Source organism: Bidens hawaiensis, unplaced genomic scaffold (assembly GCF_021521415.1).
Source record: "Bidens hawaiensis isolate Kalapana, Puna unplaced genomic scaffold, B.hawaiensis_p1.1 tig00000369_1, whole genome shotgun sequence".
NCBI lineage: Eukaryota > Viridiplantae > Streptophyta > Magnoliopsida > Asterales > Asteraceae > Bidens > Bidens hawaiensis.
Genome location: NW_027491028.1, coordinates 1,742,154 through 1,761,661, shown reverse-complemented (window position 1 = coordinate 1,761,661; position 19,508 = coordinate 1,742,154). Strand labels below are relative to the sequence as shown.

The following is a 19,508-nucleotide window of genomic DNA, read 5'->3' as shown; positions in this document are numbered from 1 at the left end:
AACCAAACCCGTAACCGTGACCCGTTTGATTTGCTTGAACCACAATCCTCGCGTCTAACTTGGAATTGATTTTAGATTCTTGATCTTCATACTATATTCGGCCAAACCGACTGATTTAATTAGGAATCTATAATCTTCGTGATTTGTATTGCTTATATGGATGAACCGTCTCGAATCGTTTATCATTATACCCCAAAATGTACACCATAACTCAATTAAACTTACAGAAACAACCCTTTACGCGTCGCCATCCTAACCCCCATCAGTAGTTTGATGATAACAACTTACAGTATGCTCTGGATGCTCTTATGGCTGGCTCTGTCCTCGCTGAGTAACCTTGTTTCATTCATCATATTAGATAATTAAGTATATGGATATGCTCGTATTGTTTCACTCAACATTAAACCTAAGATTAATTACACTACAAGTTAATAGGTTGAACGATTTATGATTCTAGGGTTTATATTCAAATGGTTTGTCTGGTCTGTTTGTTCATAATCAACTCGTTTCAGGTTATAACCATCCAACACCCTAGCTTAGTTGGCTAGGGTGAGCGTGTTAGGACTGTTATGGCTAGGGGCGCGGGTTCGAACCACCTCCAGCCCTGTTTTTAAGCTAGTTTTTGTTAATGAATCATTTATTTATTTTGTTAACATATTTAATTATTAAAGCTTTATTACAAATATTTTAAATACAATATTTAATCAATATTTTTACAAAAACCAACATTTAAACTAGCCACTTTTCCGAATCTTGGTTAAAACCATATATATATATATATATATATATATATATATATATATAATTTCGTTATTAAATTTTGTTAAATATTTTAATCTATAAAAAGGGTTTTAATTTAGAATATACATTTAAAATTCATCTCTCGTTAAATAACATATTAAAATAAATTCAAGTATTTTATAAAAGATTACAGTTTGTTAAAATATTATTATTTATTATCTATTATTGATTATTTACAATATTTATGTAAAAAGAAATCCATCAATCAATCAATAATTTTATATCCCAAATAACTCAAATCACCTCGAAATCTTAATTCATTAAATCATGTTATATCTTTTATAAATAATTCATATTGCTATTATTTAACTAGGAATCCTTGGCGGTATATCCCGAAGGATTTATATTTCTCACATCATACTCATTTGTAATTCGTTCATCTAATCAGGTGAGTAATCACTTGTGACATTCGTCATTTTCTGATTCGATTCGTTTTTTCCTTCTTATTGTAAACCAACCCAATTCGTATCCCAAACCCTTCGTTATTATTAAAATGATAGATTTTATGTTTCATAATCATCTCACGCTTGTCGGATCGCGAAAACACCTTTTACGGATCTTAAAATGCTTCTGAAATGCTTCAAACGCCTCGAAACGAACTAAAGGGACCAAATTTGCCAAACAACCAAACCTGCCCCCCCCCCCCCCCTAGCACGCCGCGCTACGCGGCCAGGGAGGCCAGGCTGGTCGCGCGGCCCCTAGACATAGCTGCAGTCACAAACTCGTTTTTGTTGTTATTTATCACATGTTTGACCCTTGTTAACCAATGAGAAAGCTTGGAAATCTCTAAAACAACCTTATGGATAACCCTAACACCTTATCCTTAATAAAACAAAGCCATACCACTCATTCCAACCTACTATTTCACATCAAACTCTCTCAACCAAAGTTCTAAGCTTCAACCTTTAAGTTCCTTCTTGTTTGACTTTTAAGAGTCAAACAAGAACCATTCTTTGATTCTAACTAAATCCATATAATTAAATATTGTTATTACAACATATATATATAATATTTACCCCTTGTTTCCTTTGGCTTTCACTTCTCCGGTCATAGTCGGTTGAGGTGAAATGCTTGTAAGGCAAGGCTACATGGAGGATTATTGCAATCCTTGACTAACTTTCTAACTTGCTTAATGTTTACTAATCTTGTTTAGTTTCTGTTTATTTTAGTTTGTATACTCATTTTTGTAAGTTCCATGATATTGGGTATGTGGCCACCATTTTTGGTTTCATCCCGAGTCAAGAGCTGAACCAAAACCAAACTTTTTGTTTAACACTTTATTGTTAACATATTTTATGAAAGATTTGAGTATTATTATTGTTAAGTTTATCTTAATGAGTTCTATGATATTGGATATGTGGCAACCATCCTCGGTTTTATTCCGAGTCAAGGACCGAACTGTAACATCCCAAAATTTCTAAAAGTAATATTAATTATATTATTTATTATTGGTAGGAAAGTTTACTCGGGTTAGTGGGAAAATAATAAAATAAAGTAGGAGTTATTAGGAGTCGGGCTTGTGTTGGGTTAAGTAATATGGGTAATGGACTTGGATTAGGAAGGAAGGAAGATGGACCATGGGCTCAAGCCCATGACCCATCATATAAATACTATAATTTACCCTTAATCCATTCATTTTCATTCCATTCCATACACCACCCAAAACGCACACTTAGTTCTCTCTCATCTCTCTCTCTCTCTCTCTCGTCGAAACATAGAAGAAGAATTGATTTCCAACCCGAGGTAATGATAGTACGATATTGTAGAGATCCAAACCCGTTAGATCTAGTCCGAAATGATGAGCCGACACCCATAAACCATTAAAGTCACGAGATCCGGGTGGAATCAGGTGTAAACCGATCATAAGATGAGTTTAGGGGTCACCCTAGCTCAGATCTGGATCGAACGGGACGAAAAACGGTGAAGAACGGTGGAAAATAACTGAGCTCTCGTTTTTCCGGCGAGATCCCGGTTTTCCGGCGATGACGGCGCCGGAAATGATGTACGAGGTTAAGAGAATGTCAGGGAATATTCTGACATTCTCTTACCTAAACCTAGTTAATTAACGAAGACTTAACGAATTAGAAGGTAATTCGTTATGTCATTCGTCAAGGGGAGATAACGAAGCAGACACAATTCGTTAAGCCTTTCGTTAAGGAACAAATGACGAACTAACTCCAATTCGTTAAGTAGTTCGTTAAGGAATAACTGAAGAATGAACCCCCAGTTCGTTAAGGGTTCAGTTCGTTATAAAGGTCCAATTCGTTATGAAAGATGACGAACTAGAATAACGAATCAGCTAAGGAAAGATAACGAATCAGCTAACGAATTAGGACAACGAAGCTGGATAACGAATTAGAAAATGTGCTAGATAACGAATTAGACTATGATCTGATAACGAATTAGGCTTAATTCGTTATAGAAAATGTGATGGCAAATAAAATAATTTAAAATTCTAATGAAAATGTGTTAAGACAGTTAATGGAAATAAAATTTTTCCAAGCTGACCTGGCAGCTCGACCCCAGCCAGGGGCTCTCCCTCTTAGACCCTGCTAGGGGCTGCCGCCCCTAGAACCCCGCTGCCAGGGGCGCTGCCCCCGGACCCCCGTTCGTTGAGGGTTATAATTAAACTAGAAACGCGATATGGGTAGCGATAGATAGTTGATATGTGTAATTGTTATACAGTTTGTCGTGCACAGCTCAAGAAGGAATAACCATTAACGGAAGAAGTAACCGAGTTCAGGTGAGTTTCTAGCACCATTCCTTGTTATGTATTCGGGGTTGTGTGCATACTCGATATGATTAGTTAATACACTTACCGTAAGTGGTAAGTGTATGCCATATATGATATACATGTGATAGGCATGAATGATTGTTTGTCGGTACGCGAACGATCTTCATATGTTGCGCGTACTGTCCGGTTAGAAATAAAGATATGAATGTTATATGTAACGTATGGAAGATGTATGAACATTATAAGTGAGCGCTTGTCGGGGCGTGAACGATCTTCGGATATTGCACGTATCGATAAGGGTATGACTGTTAAATGAATGATGTGAAGAACGCCTAGAGTGTTCTTATGCTACAAGGTACTTATTGTATATGTGAAGTATGTGTGTACAGGTACATGAATGGTATGTGAGTTCTACGTCCGACATAGTAAGATAGGATGGTAAATCTCTCTAACTTCTGTTGGACATAGACTTGATAGGTAATGGCGTAGTTAAGGACTACGGGTCTTATACGTGATATAGAGGATAGATGTAAACGTAGATAAGGACGGTGGGCCTTATACGTGTTATAGATAATAGACGTCAACGTAGATAAGGACTGTGGACCTTATACGTAGTGTAGATAGGCGTCAGCATAGGAAAGGACTGTGGACCTTATACGTGTTATAATTGTATTTGTAGTATAGGGGAGGACTGCGGACCTCGTACGTGCTATGAACTAGGTTGTAACATAGGGAAGGACTGCGGACCTTGTACGTGTTGTGAATATAGGGTGGTATAGGGAAGGACTGCGGACCTTGCACGTACCATATTTGGTGAACATAGGTAGGGACTGCGGACCTTTACGTGTTCACGACCTTGAGTATAGGTATAGACGGCAGACTATGAACATACTCTCGGTAGGCTGAGGTAGGTAATAGTATGTATGCATGAATGTATGTTGGAAAGGTAACTGGTTAGGTATGGATATGTATCTTCGGATATGTATGCATGTATGATATGTGTATGTATTGTATGTCGCCTGATTAACTAGAACTCACTCAGCGTAGCTGACTTTTAGTATGCACGTAGGTGAATACATTTAAGGAGCTAGCATGAGGAGGGCACATGGCATGGATTGAACGGATGGCATCTGAAGATGGAAGAAATGATGTTTAAATATGATGTTTCATGTTGTGGTTTTAAAGAAAAGAGTAAAGGTTTTGTAACGAATGATTGAAGTTAACATTTCCGTGAAAAGTTTTAATCAACTCTGATTTGTAAGAACTGTGTTTATTAATAAATCCGACGTTAAGGTAGGGCTACCGGGTTCGGGGCCTTACAAACGAAAACCAAACTCTTGTTTAAATGCTTTATGTTTAAAATGATTTATTAGTATGTTACAAGCAAGATTTGTGTATTATAATTTCTAAGTTCATTTTAATAAGTTCTATGGTATTGGGTATGTGGCAACCATCCTTGGTCTTACTCTGAGTCAAGGACCGAACTAAACCGAGTTCACTCGTTTAAGACACACTAGTGTGTTTTGAGCCACCGAATCACACATTTTCTCTAAAACTATTTTATAAACTAATTTTAAATATTTTCTTAAAATACTTGGTATGTCGGATCCAACTTGATCTTATAACAAGGTTGGACCGACAAAACCAAACACTCGCTTAACGGACATTGAGGTTCTTCCTAATAGAACTACACACTTGGTTAAGTTTCTTTAAATTTTATTGAGTTATCTCATGACATGTATCACTTTGGAATGTCGGGTTCGGACTTGACTATTTATCAAGACCCGAACTGACTAACCGAGCACTCGTTAAAATCCCGTTATGGTATATTTAACAAGGGGTCGTGCACAATTGCATTAAACCAATCCTCACATATTTACTTAACAAAGATTAAGTAAAACTAATAAGTAGAATACCGAGACCCGATTTCGAGAAAACTTACTTTTCAAAAACCGTTATTTCAAGTTCTTAAATATTTACGTTTTAAACCTCAAACTTTGATTAATTATTTAACTTGTCATTTTATTTTACTTTAAAGTCTTTCAAGACCATCTTCTAAACCGAAACTTTATAACCTAGACCTCACTCGTTGAACTTACTATCCCGGTTTATCACAAACAACCCTTCAAGTTATTTATTTCATGTGAGTACTTTTTCAACCCCCGTTTTCCATCTTACATTTTGGGGTGGCAATGCATACTTATTCGAACACAAATGATTTGTACTTGTGTCTCAAACCACAAACTCTTTAGTATATGTTACTTAAATAAATGCTCGATTTGGTGTTATATGCTTTACATGATTACATGCTATATGTTTATTGCCTCTATGAAACTATTAAGTATGATCATACGCACCCCTAACTACTTTAGCTTAATTGCTAGTAGCATAGGGCAACTATTATCCGAGTATATTTTTTGTTACCATATAGAAAGGTGTCTCAAACTATTTACTATTTGCATATCTAAATTGCTGCTATTATTTATTGTTTCATATACGAGTTGTGGATTTCATCTATTATGTACTTATTGTTCAAAATTATGAAAATTGCTCACCAACATTCGTGCTGACAAATTTTATTTTATGCAATGTTACAGGTTTGATAATTGCTTGAACGAAGAATTGAGGAACGTAGCTTGTTTTGAGACCACTAAGAAATTAGACAAATAAGCAATATATATTTGTTTACTTGTATTCGATTTGTTTGTACGAACAAGATGTGTTGTTTATTGATTTATGAAATTAGTGAGTTGATTAAATATTGTCACTTTAATAGCATCTTGTGTTCTTGGGCAATCCGTTGCACCCTGGCATGTTCCACCGCCTTTGGTCGGGGTGTGACATCACCCCCCCCCCCCCTTTTACTGTTTTAAATCCTTTGGGGAAATATGCATATTTACAGTATTTATCTATTATCTAGTATTCAAAGCCGCAACTGTTTATCCTTGTGTGTATATCAGTTTATGCCTAACTTGCTATTTGTTTACTTGCTTTATCTGAATACATTTCGGAGAGATCCATCATTTATAGTATGATCATACGACTATATTTGGTAACCAATGTCGATTTTTATGGCAACGGTATATTCCTAGCTTGATAACCAATGTCCATTTGTATGGAAATGGTTTAGCCCTATCTTTATTGTTTGGTTGAATTATTTATGTGCTATGGATTAACTGTTTATCACACAGGAACAGTTTGCATCTTTATTTATTTATTATATATTTCACCTAACTGGTGTTTTACTCACTCAACCTCGTGTTGACAAAACCTATTTGTATTTTCAACGCATATGCAGGGCACCGGATGATTTGATTGTTCAGGATCTTTTGAAGAAACTTAGGCTTTATTATGCTAGATATAAGATATCAAGATTAAATTTGGATTTTGTCTTGTTTGTTTTATTTATGGATTGTTGAATTTGTTTACTCGAATCTTGTTGGAATTTTTGAAATTAATTTATATTATCATTTTAAATATTGCATGATAGTACCTTGAGAGCTGTGAGCAATCAGCTCACGTCCCGACATTTCTGCCTTAGGTTGGGGTGTGATATTATTAGTTTACATTATACCATTAATCCTTCAACAATCTCCATCTTGGTGTCCTTCAACAAAGATTAAATTTTGAACCTGGTAACACTTTGGTAAGCATGTCTGCTGCATTCTCTAAAGTGTCAACTTCTTTAGCCTTAACTGTATCTCTTATAAAATTTAATTTGACATTTATGTGCTTGATTCTTTCATGGTATATCTGATTCTTGGTCAGCTGAACCGCACCCTGATTATCACAATACACAACAGGAATTACCAAACTACCCCTGAGTTCATATATAAATCCTTTTTAGCCATAGACTCTCCTTCACGACCTTTTTTCAATGCAACATACTCAGCCTCTATTGTTGACAAGGTAACTATATGCTGAAAAGATGCTTTCCAACTTACCAAAGATCCCCACACAACAAAGGCAAATCATGTCATTATCTACCTTTGTCTAGATCTTCTGTAAAGTCCGAGTCTAAATAACCAACAATCTCATCCAAAAACTTCCTGCCAAATTCCAGCCCAAACTCTCTAGTAGCCTTTAGATATCTCAATATCTATTTTACTGCAACCCATTGAGTTTTCCCCATATTAGCTACATACCTGCTCACCAAACTCACTGCATAACCTATATCTGGCCTTGTACAGACCTTAAGGTACATTAAATTGCCAGCACCTTGGCATAAGGAATCTTTTGCATATATTCAGTATCAGCTTCTGAAGTAGGAGAATCCTTATTAGATAACTTAAAATGTGAATTCAATGGCGTGGTCACTATTTTACCACTTACTACCATACCAAAGTTTGATAAGATTTTCTTTTATAAGCACCCCGAGTCAAATATAGTAGCTTATGATCCTTATTTCAGATAATCTCCATACCTAGGATCCTCTTTGCCTCACCCAAATCTTTCATATCAAACTCTTGCTTCAACAAATCTTTTGTCTCTTGAATAATATGTTGATCTTGACAAGCAACCAGCATGCCATATACATATAACAATAGATAAACATATTTGTCCTTTTCATACTCTTTAAAGTATACACAACTATCATACTTGCTTCTGATGAATCCATTAGACACCATATAATCATCAAACCTGAGATACCATTGCCTTGGGGATTACTTCAAACCATACAATGATCTCAGCAACAAGCAGACTTTCCCATTATGCCCCTCAACCTCAAAACCTTGTGGTTGAGCCATGCAAATCTTTTCATCTAGATTTCCATGCAAGAAAGTTGTTTTGACATCTAATTGTTCCAACTTCATACCTCTATAAGCAATTAAAGCAAGTATAACTCTTATAGATGAATGTTTTACCATATGAAAAAATTTTGCATTATAGTCCACCTCAGTTCTTTGGGTAAACACTTTTTCCACTAACCTAGCATTGAACCTATGTGGATCTCATGCTCCACCTTCTTTGATCTTGTACACCCACAAGTTTATGATCTTCAGCTTTGTCTACTAACTGCCAAGTATTATTTTTATGCAAAGACTCCATATCCTCTTGCGTAGTTTGGATCCATTTTTCTTTACACACAGAATTAATAGCCTTAATGTATGATAATGGTTCATATATACTTTCTTCCTCTACATTAAGAACAAATGTAGATATAACATCATCTTCCATGCACCTGACAGGAGCTTGTATGTTTCTTCTAGTTCTATCCCTAGCAAAATAATAACTAATATTTCCATTATAACCCTTAGTGTCACTAGCAGATTCACTTGTGTTCCCCTATTCATACATACTTGTAACATGCTCCACCTCAAGTTGTACCCCATTATCAATACTATGATCAACCTCAGTAATCTTCGATTTACCCACTACATCTTTGTACATAACACTTTCCTTGAACACCACGTTTATGCTAATTATTACTCTTGGACTTCCATCATCAAGTCTCCATAACTTGTATCCTTAAACACCATCAGGATAACCAAGCATGATACACTTTTGATCTCTTGGTTCTAATTTACCCTGGATAATGTAAGAATAAGCCAAACGACCAAAAGTTCTCATGTGATCATAACTAGTCTTCTCACCAGACCATCTCTACATAGGCACCATCATATTAATTGCACTAGATGGTGACATGTTTACAATGTATGCAACAATCATTACATCCTCAGCCCAAAAATCCTTAGGCGTCCCTGCTGCAGTGATCACACATCTCACATTTTCAAGCAATGTTTTGTTCATCCTCTCAACTAGGCCATTTTGTTGAGGAGTACTAGGAATGGACAAATGCCTAGCTATACCCTCAGTTTCTTGACTCTTTTTTCAGTTTGAGTCTCAACCAGAGTTGCCCACTCCTTGAACATGCCATACGCATCAGACTTGTTCTTAAGTACATACACCCATACTCTTCTACATTATTCATCTATAATGGATAGGAAATAAGAAGCTCCACCTAAAGGCTTGTGCTTTGTGGGTCCCTAACAATCTGCATGGGCATAGTCCACAATACCCTTGGACTTATGAATCCCACTAGAAAACTTAACCCTTTTAGTCTTCCCTAGAATACAGTTTTCGTATGACTCTATCTCACCACTAGATATATCTTTGATAACTTCTTGTTTCTTTAACTCCATTAACCTCAATTTACTCATGTGACCAATTTTGTCATGCCACAAATTTTCTATATTGACTGTTTTACCCTTGGCCACAGAAACAATTCCAACTATGGCTATACCATCTAATACATAGATGTTATTCTCTCCTCTAGACCCTGACATCACCACATTAACCCTTTTATCACCCTAGTTGTACCATTCTTCAAACTTATAGAATAACCATTTCTTTCAAATGTCCCCAAAGATATAAAGTTCTTTGTTAACTCAGGAATATACCTAACGTTAGACAACTCAACCTTAATTCCATTGCCCAAACTTAATGCTTTACCACGCCAACATCCTCATACTTAATAGGCTTAAAACATTCAAGAACATGGGTCTTATGGCATGAACACCCAGAATCCATAATCCAACTTCCTATGTTATCACCACTAGATACTACACACACTTTAGAAATTTCATAACCATATAAAGGATCTTCAGAGGAATTACATTAACCCTTAAAAGAACCATCATCAGGCTTCTTCGTGTTTCTTTCATGACATTCTCTTTTAAAGTGTTTATCTGAAATGCAGATGAAAGACCTTCTTTTCACTTTAGACTTAAATCTTGATGTAACCTTGGTTTTAGACCCTCTCTGATCTAGTATTCCCCTAACATACAACCCATCACAACTAGAGGTGCACAAAAAACCATAACCCATAATCGGACCTGAAATAAAAACCTGGAACCGATTTATTAATACTCGGGTTTTTAATACCCGTACTCGACCCTACCCGTAGGGTACGGATAGGGTATGCATTTTGGTACTAAAACCCGCCTGATTTGTACCTGGTAATACCCGAAAACCTGAACCGGTTCCATACCCGAAACCGGGTTTTTCCAATACCTGAAACCGGGTATTTCAAATACCCGATGTATACCCGAAAAATACCTTAAAAATACCCCTAAAAAGTTAAGCCTTTTAAAAAATCCAATCTATACCCGAAAAATACCCGAAAAAAAAGCCCAAACCCCCCCCCCCCAAAAATAAGGGTTTTTCAATACCCGAAAATAGGGTATTCAAATACCCGATTTGGAATACCCGGTTCTATACCTGATCCGAACTCGATGCATAGTGTATGGTTTTTAGAGACAATACCCAGACCCAAACCCAACCCGGGTATTACCAATACCTGATTTTCCAATACCCGGTCATACCCAAAGCCGGGTATTTGAAAATATCGATTTGTGCACCTCTAATCACAACCATCTTCTTGAATATCAAATTTCTTATTGAGTTCTTTGGAATTCAAAGCTGCATGGACATCTTCTATGGACAAAGAATCTCTCCCGTACATGAGAGTGTCCATAAAATGTTCATATGACGAAGGTAATGAAGTCAGGAATATGATGGCTTGATCTTCATCATATAACTCCACCTCAATGTTTTCCAAATCCATAATCAATTTATTAAATTCGTTTATGTGACTTTCTAACGATTTACTAGGAGTCATATGAAAGGTGTAGAGTCTTTTCTTCAAATACGTTCGATTGGCCAAAAATTTGGTCATATACAGAGTCTATAACTTTGACCAAATTCAGGTCAATGTGAGTTCCTTTGACAGCTCACGAAGAACACGACCACCAAGACTCAAGAAGATCGCTGAATGTGCCTTTTCCAGTATATCCTTCTTCTTATTATTAGTTAATCCCTCTAGCATATTTGGTTCTTCCAACATAGCATTGGAGATATCTAGATGAACCAACAGGGCTCTCATCTTCACCCTCCAGAGCGAGAAAATTGTTTCTCCCATCAAATTTCTCCAGTTCGAACTTCGTTGAAAGCAAACTTGATCGTGATTGCATAATTACAGGCAATTTAATTGTGGATCAAGCGAACGAAGCTCTGATACATTCATTACACAAGTGAATCGCAAAATTGAATCAAAGATGAAACAAATAACACTTGTTTATTGATGAACTAATAAGCAAAAAGGAATCCGTAAAAATGAAAAGTAAACCCTAATTACATGTTATTCCCCTTTTATCAGCTTCTAAAGGCTTACTATCAAACTAACTTTCAGAATAGATAATTTTGGTCCCTATAGTTTGCTTCACGTAACAGTTTTAATCAAAAAACTTGTAAACTCCAGTATATTACACAAACAGTCCCTGAAGTCATTATTAGTTGATATTATACCATATATCCTTCAACAAATGATACAGAGCATGTAAAATTGTGTTTCTACATTCTCAAAAGCTAGAAAAAGAAGGGTGAAGTTACCTTGAATTATATTCGGATGAACGTGGATCACTCTTAAGTACATTTGGAACTGAATCCAAGCATTCTGCAAATGATATCATTTCACAATGTTCTCTCTTCTTGTTTAATGAAAACCACTGTACGCCAGTTAAACAACTTTAAGTTAGTTGGATGAAATGATTTTACATTTAATACACAAAAAGATCTAGAGCAGTGGTTTATAGACATAGCAACTAATTACCGTTTTGCCACCATTAAGGAGGACCCCTTTGGACAATAGTTTTCTTAATTCACCTTTGGAATTGTAGTTCAGAGGAGATTCTGCAGTCCTAGTCATCTCTTCGTAGTTAAAAAACGGTTTCCATTCGCTTAACTCTTGACTTTCGAGTGCGGTCTCAAGTTCTTTCACAACCTCATCCATCTTACGCCGATCTTCACGGGATACCTTCAAACATCGATATGCAATGTCTGAAAATGTTTTTAAACAACTCTGATCCATTGGTTGAATGGCTGGATCTTTAAAGATGATATCGTTTAATTTATTTTGCTTATAGCTTTTAATCCATGTGGGCACTACAGTTTGTGGGGCATGATCATTGCTATATGTATAGCATAGCGCCCCGCATAAAACTTCGAATAAGACCACACCTAAAGAGTATACATTTGACTCTTTCGTTAGGGTGTGCGTCATTGCATACTGTGGATCACAATACCCAAGGGTACCTGCTGCAATGGTGACAATAGTCGAGTGTTGCTCATTTGCTGGGCCTAATATTGATAGCCCAAAATCAGAAATTTTAGAATTCCATTGATTGTCAAGTAGGATATTAGCACTCTTTATATCACAGTGGATAACTCTTTGGTGTGTCCCCCTTGGATCATGAAGGTAACTTAGTCCCTTAGCAATATCAAGGCATATCTTGAGACGTTGTGTCCAAGAGAGTTGAGAGGAATTCAAGTGGCGGTCAAGGCTTCCACGAGATGCATGCTCGTAAGCAAGGATCATCTCATCATCTTGGTAACAAAACCCCATAAGAGAGATGAGATTTGGATGCCTGTAACGAGAAAGCATTGAGATCTCTTTCACGAACTCAGGTGTTCCTTGCCCATGCCTACGATCCAGACGCTTAAGAGCAACCATGCTTCGCCCTTTAGAGTGAAACAATTCTCCTTTATAAACTTTACCAAAACCACCACATCCAATATAGTTGTTCTTGTCGTCGAAGTTGTTGGTGGCTGATTTTATCTCCTCCAGTTGGATTTTAAGATCTTTAAACTGCTGCAAGAATGACTCCATGTATATATTGGGGATCAGATAATTTTGTAAAACTAACAGAATATTCCAACTTCCAAGCAATTGCAAGTGACAGCAGATGTGTAAAGAACCAACAAAAAGGTGCCTGTAATCTCTCTAATTAAAACATACAACTGACAGATGGTAAAGATTAATGAAGGATGTGAGAGGCAAGAAATTAGAAATGTATTACACCACTTCAATGAAATACATATAATTAGGAGTGCTGAAAGTGATTAACATAATCAAACAATGCATCGAAGGTGTTGATCATTTCAACATGTAGTTGGGACAAGATGCTCAAAGTCAACCTCCGTGTGTATTAGTTTTTGTGTTAGCTGATCTCATGATTTCATTAGAAAATAGTTTAATTCCAGATTAATAGACTAAATAATTTGTGGCTTTGTAGCTAGTTATCAACTTATCATTTATCAAGTCTCTTTAGCTGACAAGGCATTCATCTTATGTGCAGAACTTACCTAATGAAGTTAGGATGTGATGGCCAAAGTCAACCCTTTGTGTACCAGGCCAGTTTCCCAGATCAAATTGCATATAAAAATATTAAGTTCTAGCTTAGGGGTGGAAAACGAACCCGACAAGTAAACGTGAAACATTTGGGAAATGTATTCGGGTTGGGACCGGGTATATAAGATTAGTTTTAAAGATTTTCGCAGGCCTAAGACGGGTATGGTATTAGCCTATTAAATGATGTGTGATTACCTGAAACATGCATACATATTTTCTTGAACCATACCCGTTAGTCATTTTCCTTTTATTTTTAGTGTCTTTTGGTAATAGAATAATCTAGTTATTCCATGACTTTTAGCTTTTAGATTTCTAATTCTCTTAGGTAATAAAATAATATAAAACTTAAAATAGTGAGAAATATAAATAACAAACTAGCGGTTATACCCAATACCCGATGGACAATTTACCCAATGGGTATTTTTCCGTATTAGATGGTTTTACAATTGGGTATGGAATGAAGATTAGCAATATATGTCCTAAACTCGCTCTAAATATCGTCATCCGAATTCCAGCTATTATAGTGTAAAAAATACGTAGGTGGTTACCATGTCTTTTTAGATGATGTTAATTGCACACTGGTACTATAATTTTGAACAAACGGTTATATGACATATTTTTCCTTATACGTATATTGAACATTTTGATTTGGATATATCACCTTAAGTCCATACATATACCCAATCGGTGCTATGTACTATGTAGATGGTATGTTAATAGCATGCCCTTCAAATCACCTAGCAATTTGCATGCAGCGTGTTATATCTGAAAACGGTTTGTGTGCATGAGCCTTGATTTGTACGACACTGAGTTCAATTTGTTAAAATAATCATGAAGAAGTAAAAAAGGATTAAAATGGAGATGCGGGGAATCGAACCCCGTGCCTCTCGCATGCGAAGCAAGCGCTCTACCATATGAGCTACACATCCCCATGTTGATTCTCAAACCACTTACTGGATTCAGTAACTACTCTCTATTCACTATTTAAGGAAGCTTGATTTTCACGTTTCACTCTCAAATCTCAATTCAAACACGTTTGTATTAAAATACTTGTATAGTTTTACAATAACTGACTAAATTAGAATGTTCTCACGAAAACAATAGCAAATTTTGGACTGGATTTCATTGAAAATTGACTCTCGTTAGCCTCGATTTTAGTTAGTACACTACATTAAGAGTATACGTAGTGGGACGATAAGGGAGAGGTTTTTGGACGAATTTGGGCTATAACAACGCCCCCTAGGCTACAAAAGGGCGATTTGTGGAGGGGGAGGGAAGGGCAATTTTTAGGCTATAACACCACTGCTCCCTTAAAACAAAAATCGTCTCTCTAGTGATTAGACGCCGCATGTCAAAAATCCCCGAATTTTATAGCCTTTCACCACACATAACGCCTATCAAAAGCTCAATTAAGCGGAAGCATGTGTGACACGTGTGATAGTATAATGATAAAATTTACCAGTTTAATATTAATTAAAAAACTAAAAAAAGACTCACCTTTGAATGATATGTACCAATAATAAGTCAGCTTTATCCCTAACCTCACCCACCATACCTTAGTTTTTTTTCCGGCCACCCACCACCGCCTATCACTTCCAGCCACACCTTAGTTGGGTTCATTTGGTTTCAGATACAAAACGAATCAAACAAGAATTCCGTTTTTTTTTCAGTTTGGGCTTCAAACTAAATAATGAGCACCCTTTATGAAATAAAACAACAGGTTACTGGCACATTTAATGAACATATAGCTATTTCACAGGCACGATTGATTACAATCTCAAACTCAATTCAACAGAAACCGATAAAAAGCGACCAGCAAACACCACCATTCCGTTACATGAAGAAAAAGCAACCATAGAAAATCTAAATCCAAATACTTTCTGCACAGACATTAGAAAAGTTACTCCATACGCGAGTGATCATCAAATCAGTGGTTATATCTGGCCCATGGGGGTCCGGGCCTATGTTGCCCTGCACCATTTCTTCTTCCACTCTGGTTCTGCATCGGCTGCTGCCCTGCTGTGTTTCTTCTTCCACTCTGGTTCTGCTTCTGCTGCTGCTGCTGTTGCATCCTTTGCTCTTTCATGTTTGCAAATAATGAATCCAGTGTCTGAGTCTTCTGCTTTGACACCACTTTCACTTGTTTCTGCATAAATTACAAAGCAATCTGTCAGTGTCACATTCACATACACATGTATTCTTCCACTTGCAGATTTTAGATTTTAACCGTATAAATAAAAAATAGTACCTTGACAGCAAAGCCACCATTGTTTTTAGCTGGTCGAGTCACACCCCTGCAACACGAATTAAAAATCATCGGAAAAAGGCAACAGATAAAATACCTTGCAGCTACCATCAATCAAAATCATCAACCACTGCTTGCACACATCGTGAAAAGAGCCACCATAGCACTTACCATTAACCAATTTATTGAAATTGTAAATTGAAAACAAACCGAAAACAAACAGGATTGCCAATCAAAGCAGCTTTGTAATTCACTCAAATATGTAGTCAAAGAGGATAACAGGTACACCCCATATACTAAAAACCATGTTTAATCAAGAAGCTAGAAACATTGTGATCTCCATGGTTGCCATGTCTTGTATTCAAAAAAAGAATCACCTAAACAACTTCCAAAACTTCAGTTTGTATGCGCATAACCAGAAAATGATTTTCCCAATTGATGATTTGCATATACATGTTAATACAGCTACTAAGCTCCCTCTAGCCTTCACAACGTGTTTATACAACTATTAAGCTCCTGCTAACTTTCACAACATGTTAATACAGCTATTAAGCTCCCTCTAACCTTCAGAGCATGTTAATACAGCTATTAAGCTCCCTCTAACCTTCACAACAACAGTTATTAAGCTTCCTCCACTAACTTTCACAACATGTTGATACAGCTATTAAGCTTCCTCTAGCCTTAACAACATGTGTATACAGCTATTATTAAGCTATCTCTAACCTTTACAATATGTTAATACAGCTATTAAGCTCCCTTTAACTTAACCTTCACAACATGCTAATACAGCTATTAAGTTCCCTCTATGCTTCACAACATGTTAACACAGCTATTAAGCTCCTTCTAACCTTCACAACACCAAATGTAATCCAACACGGTCATTCTGAAAATTGCACTTCCTCAACAACAGCCTTGAATAATTTCAACTTAATTCTAGAAACCATATCCATGTGTACTTAAGATATGCTGAATTACATGCCGCTATGCTTTATTTAGCACAAAACTCCACACAAAACATGACGTCATACCAGACCAGACACGTGTATGTGTTCTACAAACATGTGGCAACATAACGCTTTGAAAGAACTTCTCCATGAATATGCAAAAATACTAGGCCAATAAACTTCAATATGAATGTTCCAAGTATGACCAAAAATCATATAGATTATTAAAATTTCTTGGGGCCACTGATCAGACATTCTGCTGATTTTCCCCAAAACACTGCTTTTTTGTATATACCTGATGTAATAAATACATCAAATCCAAAAAAGAGGCCCCGTTATGCAAGTTAATCAAACAAAGACAAAATGACTTGTGCAAATTAACTCCCCAACCATACATTAAGATATTCAAACTTAGCATGTAATAGTTCTTTCAGAGCTCCAGTGCTTAATTGTTTTAATCAATCAGAAATTCCTTTCAAGCCCAAATCAAAAAAGAGAATCTTTTTCACAGATGGTGGTTTCATGCATATAACTGATAAGCACATGGCTAAGTCAATGAAAGTAGAAAACCCTCAAATTACCTGCATTAATTCACATACACAAAGAACACCTGAAATGACCGTACAAACGAAGAACTTATACCTAACTTGCATTAAAAAAACACATGTTAATGGACACAAATAAAAACTTGCCTTGGTTTATATGAAGTCACTGCCTGATTCCGATTGAAGTTCCTGTTGTGAATAGGTGCAACTGCAGCCTTTCTAGCAGCCTCGGCTGCCAAAGGAAATTGGTTACCCTGGAAGTTTGATCTCCTTTTAGCAAGAGCACCCTAGTATAGCAAAAAAAAACAAATGTCAAATTTTATATAAAATATTATAACAATGTATGTGTAAACCACTGCTATCTTATGTTTAAAAAACAGCCTCTGTTACGATATGCACCATACCTGTCTAAGAGTGGATCTGGAGTCCATGAAGCGGCGCAGCCTCATTGATTTATCTTGAGCAGCATTGTTTGAAAACTTCTGATTCTTGTTCTGTATAACATCAAATAACAATTGAATCAAAATCAGAAAACAATAATACAGACCACATCTAAAAACATCAAAAGAGGAGTACACTTACAGGAAGTCTTTGCTTCTTGCCTTTGTTAGCGCCAGTACCATTCTTGGACATTTTGATGATATCATCTAATAATAAATTTTATCGATTTTAGCTCAAACACATAACCTTTTAGCAGAAATAAAAAATCAAGTGAAACAGAATTGTTGCTTGTAGTTTGTACCTAAAGTCATGTCCATTTTCTTCTCAGTCATTGCAATTTCAGCAGTTGTAAGCGATTTTCCTGCCATCTGTAAAAGTTCCACAAGACATATGTATAAGCTTAATAAACAAAGATCCATAAATTATATGTACATGTATTTTACATGTTCAATAATATAGCAAATAATTAATGACTCAATCATAAATTCTTAACACATCACCAATCAATCAAATTGATTAACTAAAACCCTAATTCATCAGAATAATAATCAATTTGACCATAAAAAAGCACCTCCTTGATAAATTAACACCATAACCTCGTTCAGATTACTAACCGAGCCAATTATAATCCTTCTAATTGCATATGAACCAAACAAACAAAACAAAAGCGAAGACAAAGCTAAACCCTAATTTAATAAAACAAATAATCCTAATTCAATCAATTTGACCATACAAAAGCTCTTCCTTGATAAATTCAATACGTAAACTCGTTCAGGTTATTAATAAATCCGATTAAATTCCTTGTAATTGCATATGATCCGTACAAACACAGAAAAACGGAATGAAATTAGAAACTGACTGTAAAATTGAACGGCTGATTACCTGATTGGACGGAGGAAGTTGACGGAGGTTTGTGTGATTAAAGGTTAGGGTTCCGATTTACGACGAGATTTGTAACGGTGAGATGACGACGGAGTGAATAAGAATAATAATATTTCTAGGGTTTTTGTTTTTGAGAAGAGGATTACGTGTGACCAAAGGCAACCGCGTCTTAAATAAACACTAGTAGGACCATTCACGGACGTCAAGTTCGATTATACCGCACCAATAGTTTCGGCTTTCAAGCCCGCAAGGCAAAAATACACAGTGGCCGCCCAACCCAGTTCCTTGAGCAACTTCAAGTTTTCTCAATTTTTGGAGGAAACCCTACTCGTCTAAAGGCCAATTGTTAGTAAAATTCGAACGATCTCATGATCGAACTAGAGATTACAAAGATCTCATTCTTTTTTTATTGAGCCATCCATGCCCGTCCCGAGATGTTATCTGTGAGAATTGAACCTGAATCTCCATTGAGAAAACTCAGGCTTCCTACCACTATACCACATTAAAAACGACGCACATGAGATAATAACCAGTTTAGAAAATAGGTTTGTTATAAATCCGCAAATGCATAACAAATTTAGCCTTTTCCCGTTTTTCATGTATTTGACTCTTAGTTATACTTAGTTAATTAATAATCTAAAATAATAATATTATTCGAATGTAAAATATAGTTTAACAATGGATATGTTGGGTCAAGTTATTATATAAGGAGAAACAAAAATGAGAA

General features: G+C 36.1%; 1 protein-coding gene and 1 non-coding gene across 6 annotated transcripts; both read right to left on the bottom strand.

Annotated features, from left to right (window-relative positions):
- Nucleotides 1-14,580: 14,580 nt before the first annotated feature.
- On the bottom strand, nucleotides 14,581-14,655 carry TRNAA-CGC (transfer RNA alanine (anticodon CGC)). Its single transcript has one exon. It is a non-coding gene; the product is annotated as a tRNA-Ala (tRNA).
- Nucleotides 14,656-15,458: 803 nt separating this feature from the next.
- On the bottom strand, nucleotides 15,459-18,925 carry LOC143624241 (uncharacterized). Of its 5 annotated transcripts, XM_077094962.1 has the most exons (7): nucleotides 18,782-18,925; nucleotides 18,201-18,267; nucleotides 18,041-18,105; nucleotides 17,863-17,952; nucleotides 17,606-17,745; nucleotides 15,973-16,018; nucleotides 15,459-15,870 (listed from the first exon to the last, which is right to left on the bottom strand). In XM_077094962.1, exons 2-7 carry the CDS (start codon nucleotides 18,265-18,267, stop codon nucleotides 15,652-15,654), a joined length of 627 nt encoding a protein of 208 aa, XP_076951077.1. In that variant the 5' UTR covers nucleotides 18,782-18,925; the 3' UTR covers nucleotides 15,459-15,651. The 5 variants fall into 5 exon arrangements, 1 of the variants encoding a protein (XP_076951077.1); XR_013152069.1 differs by lacking the exons at nucleotides 17,606-17,745; nucleotides 17,863-17,952; nucleotides 18,041-18,105; nucleotides 18,201-18,267; nucleotides 18,782-18,925 and adding an exon at nucleotides 16,610-16,927 and having other exon boundaries at nucleotides 15,755-15,870; nucleotides 15,973-16,573; XR_013152070.1 differs by lacking the exons at nucleotides 17,606-17,745; nucleotides 17,863-17,952; nucleotides 18,041-18,105; nucleotides 18,201-18,267; nucleotides 18,782-18,925 and adding an exon at nucleotides 16,610-16,927 and having other exon boundaries at nucleotides 15,755-15,870; nucleotides 15,973-16,533.
- Between the last annotated feature and the right edge of the window lie 583 nt (nucleotides 18,926-19,508).

Excerpts from the sequence above, each read along its gene's own strand:
- LOC143624241 (XM_077094962.1), bottom strand. The coding sequence starts at position 18,267 with ATGGCAGGAAAATCGCTTACAACTGCTGAAATTGCAATGACTGAGAAG. Across the intron at positions 17,953-18,040 it reads GCAAGAAGCAAAGACTTCCT|AACAAGAATCAGAAGTTTTC; the intron begins GTAAGTGTACTC and ends GATGTTATACAG. Across the intron at positions 17,746-17,862 it reads CCAGATCCACTCTTAGACAG|GGTGCTCTTGCTAAAAGGAG; the intron begins GTATGGTGCATA and ends TTGCTATACTAG.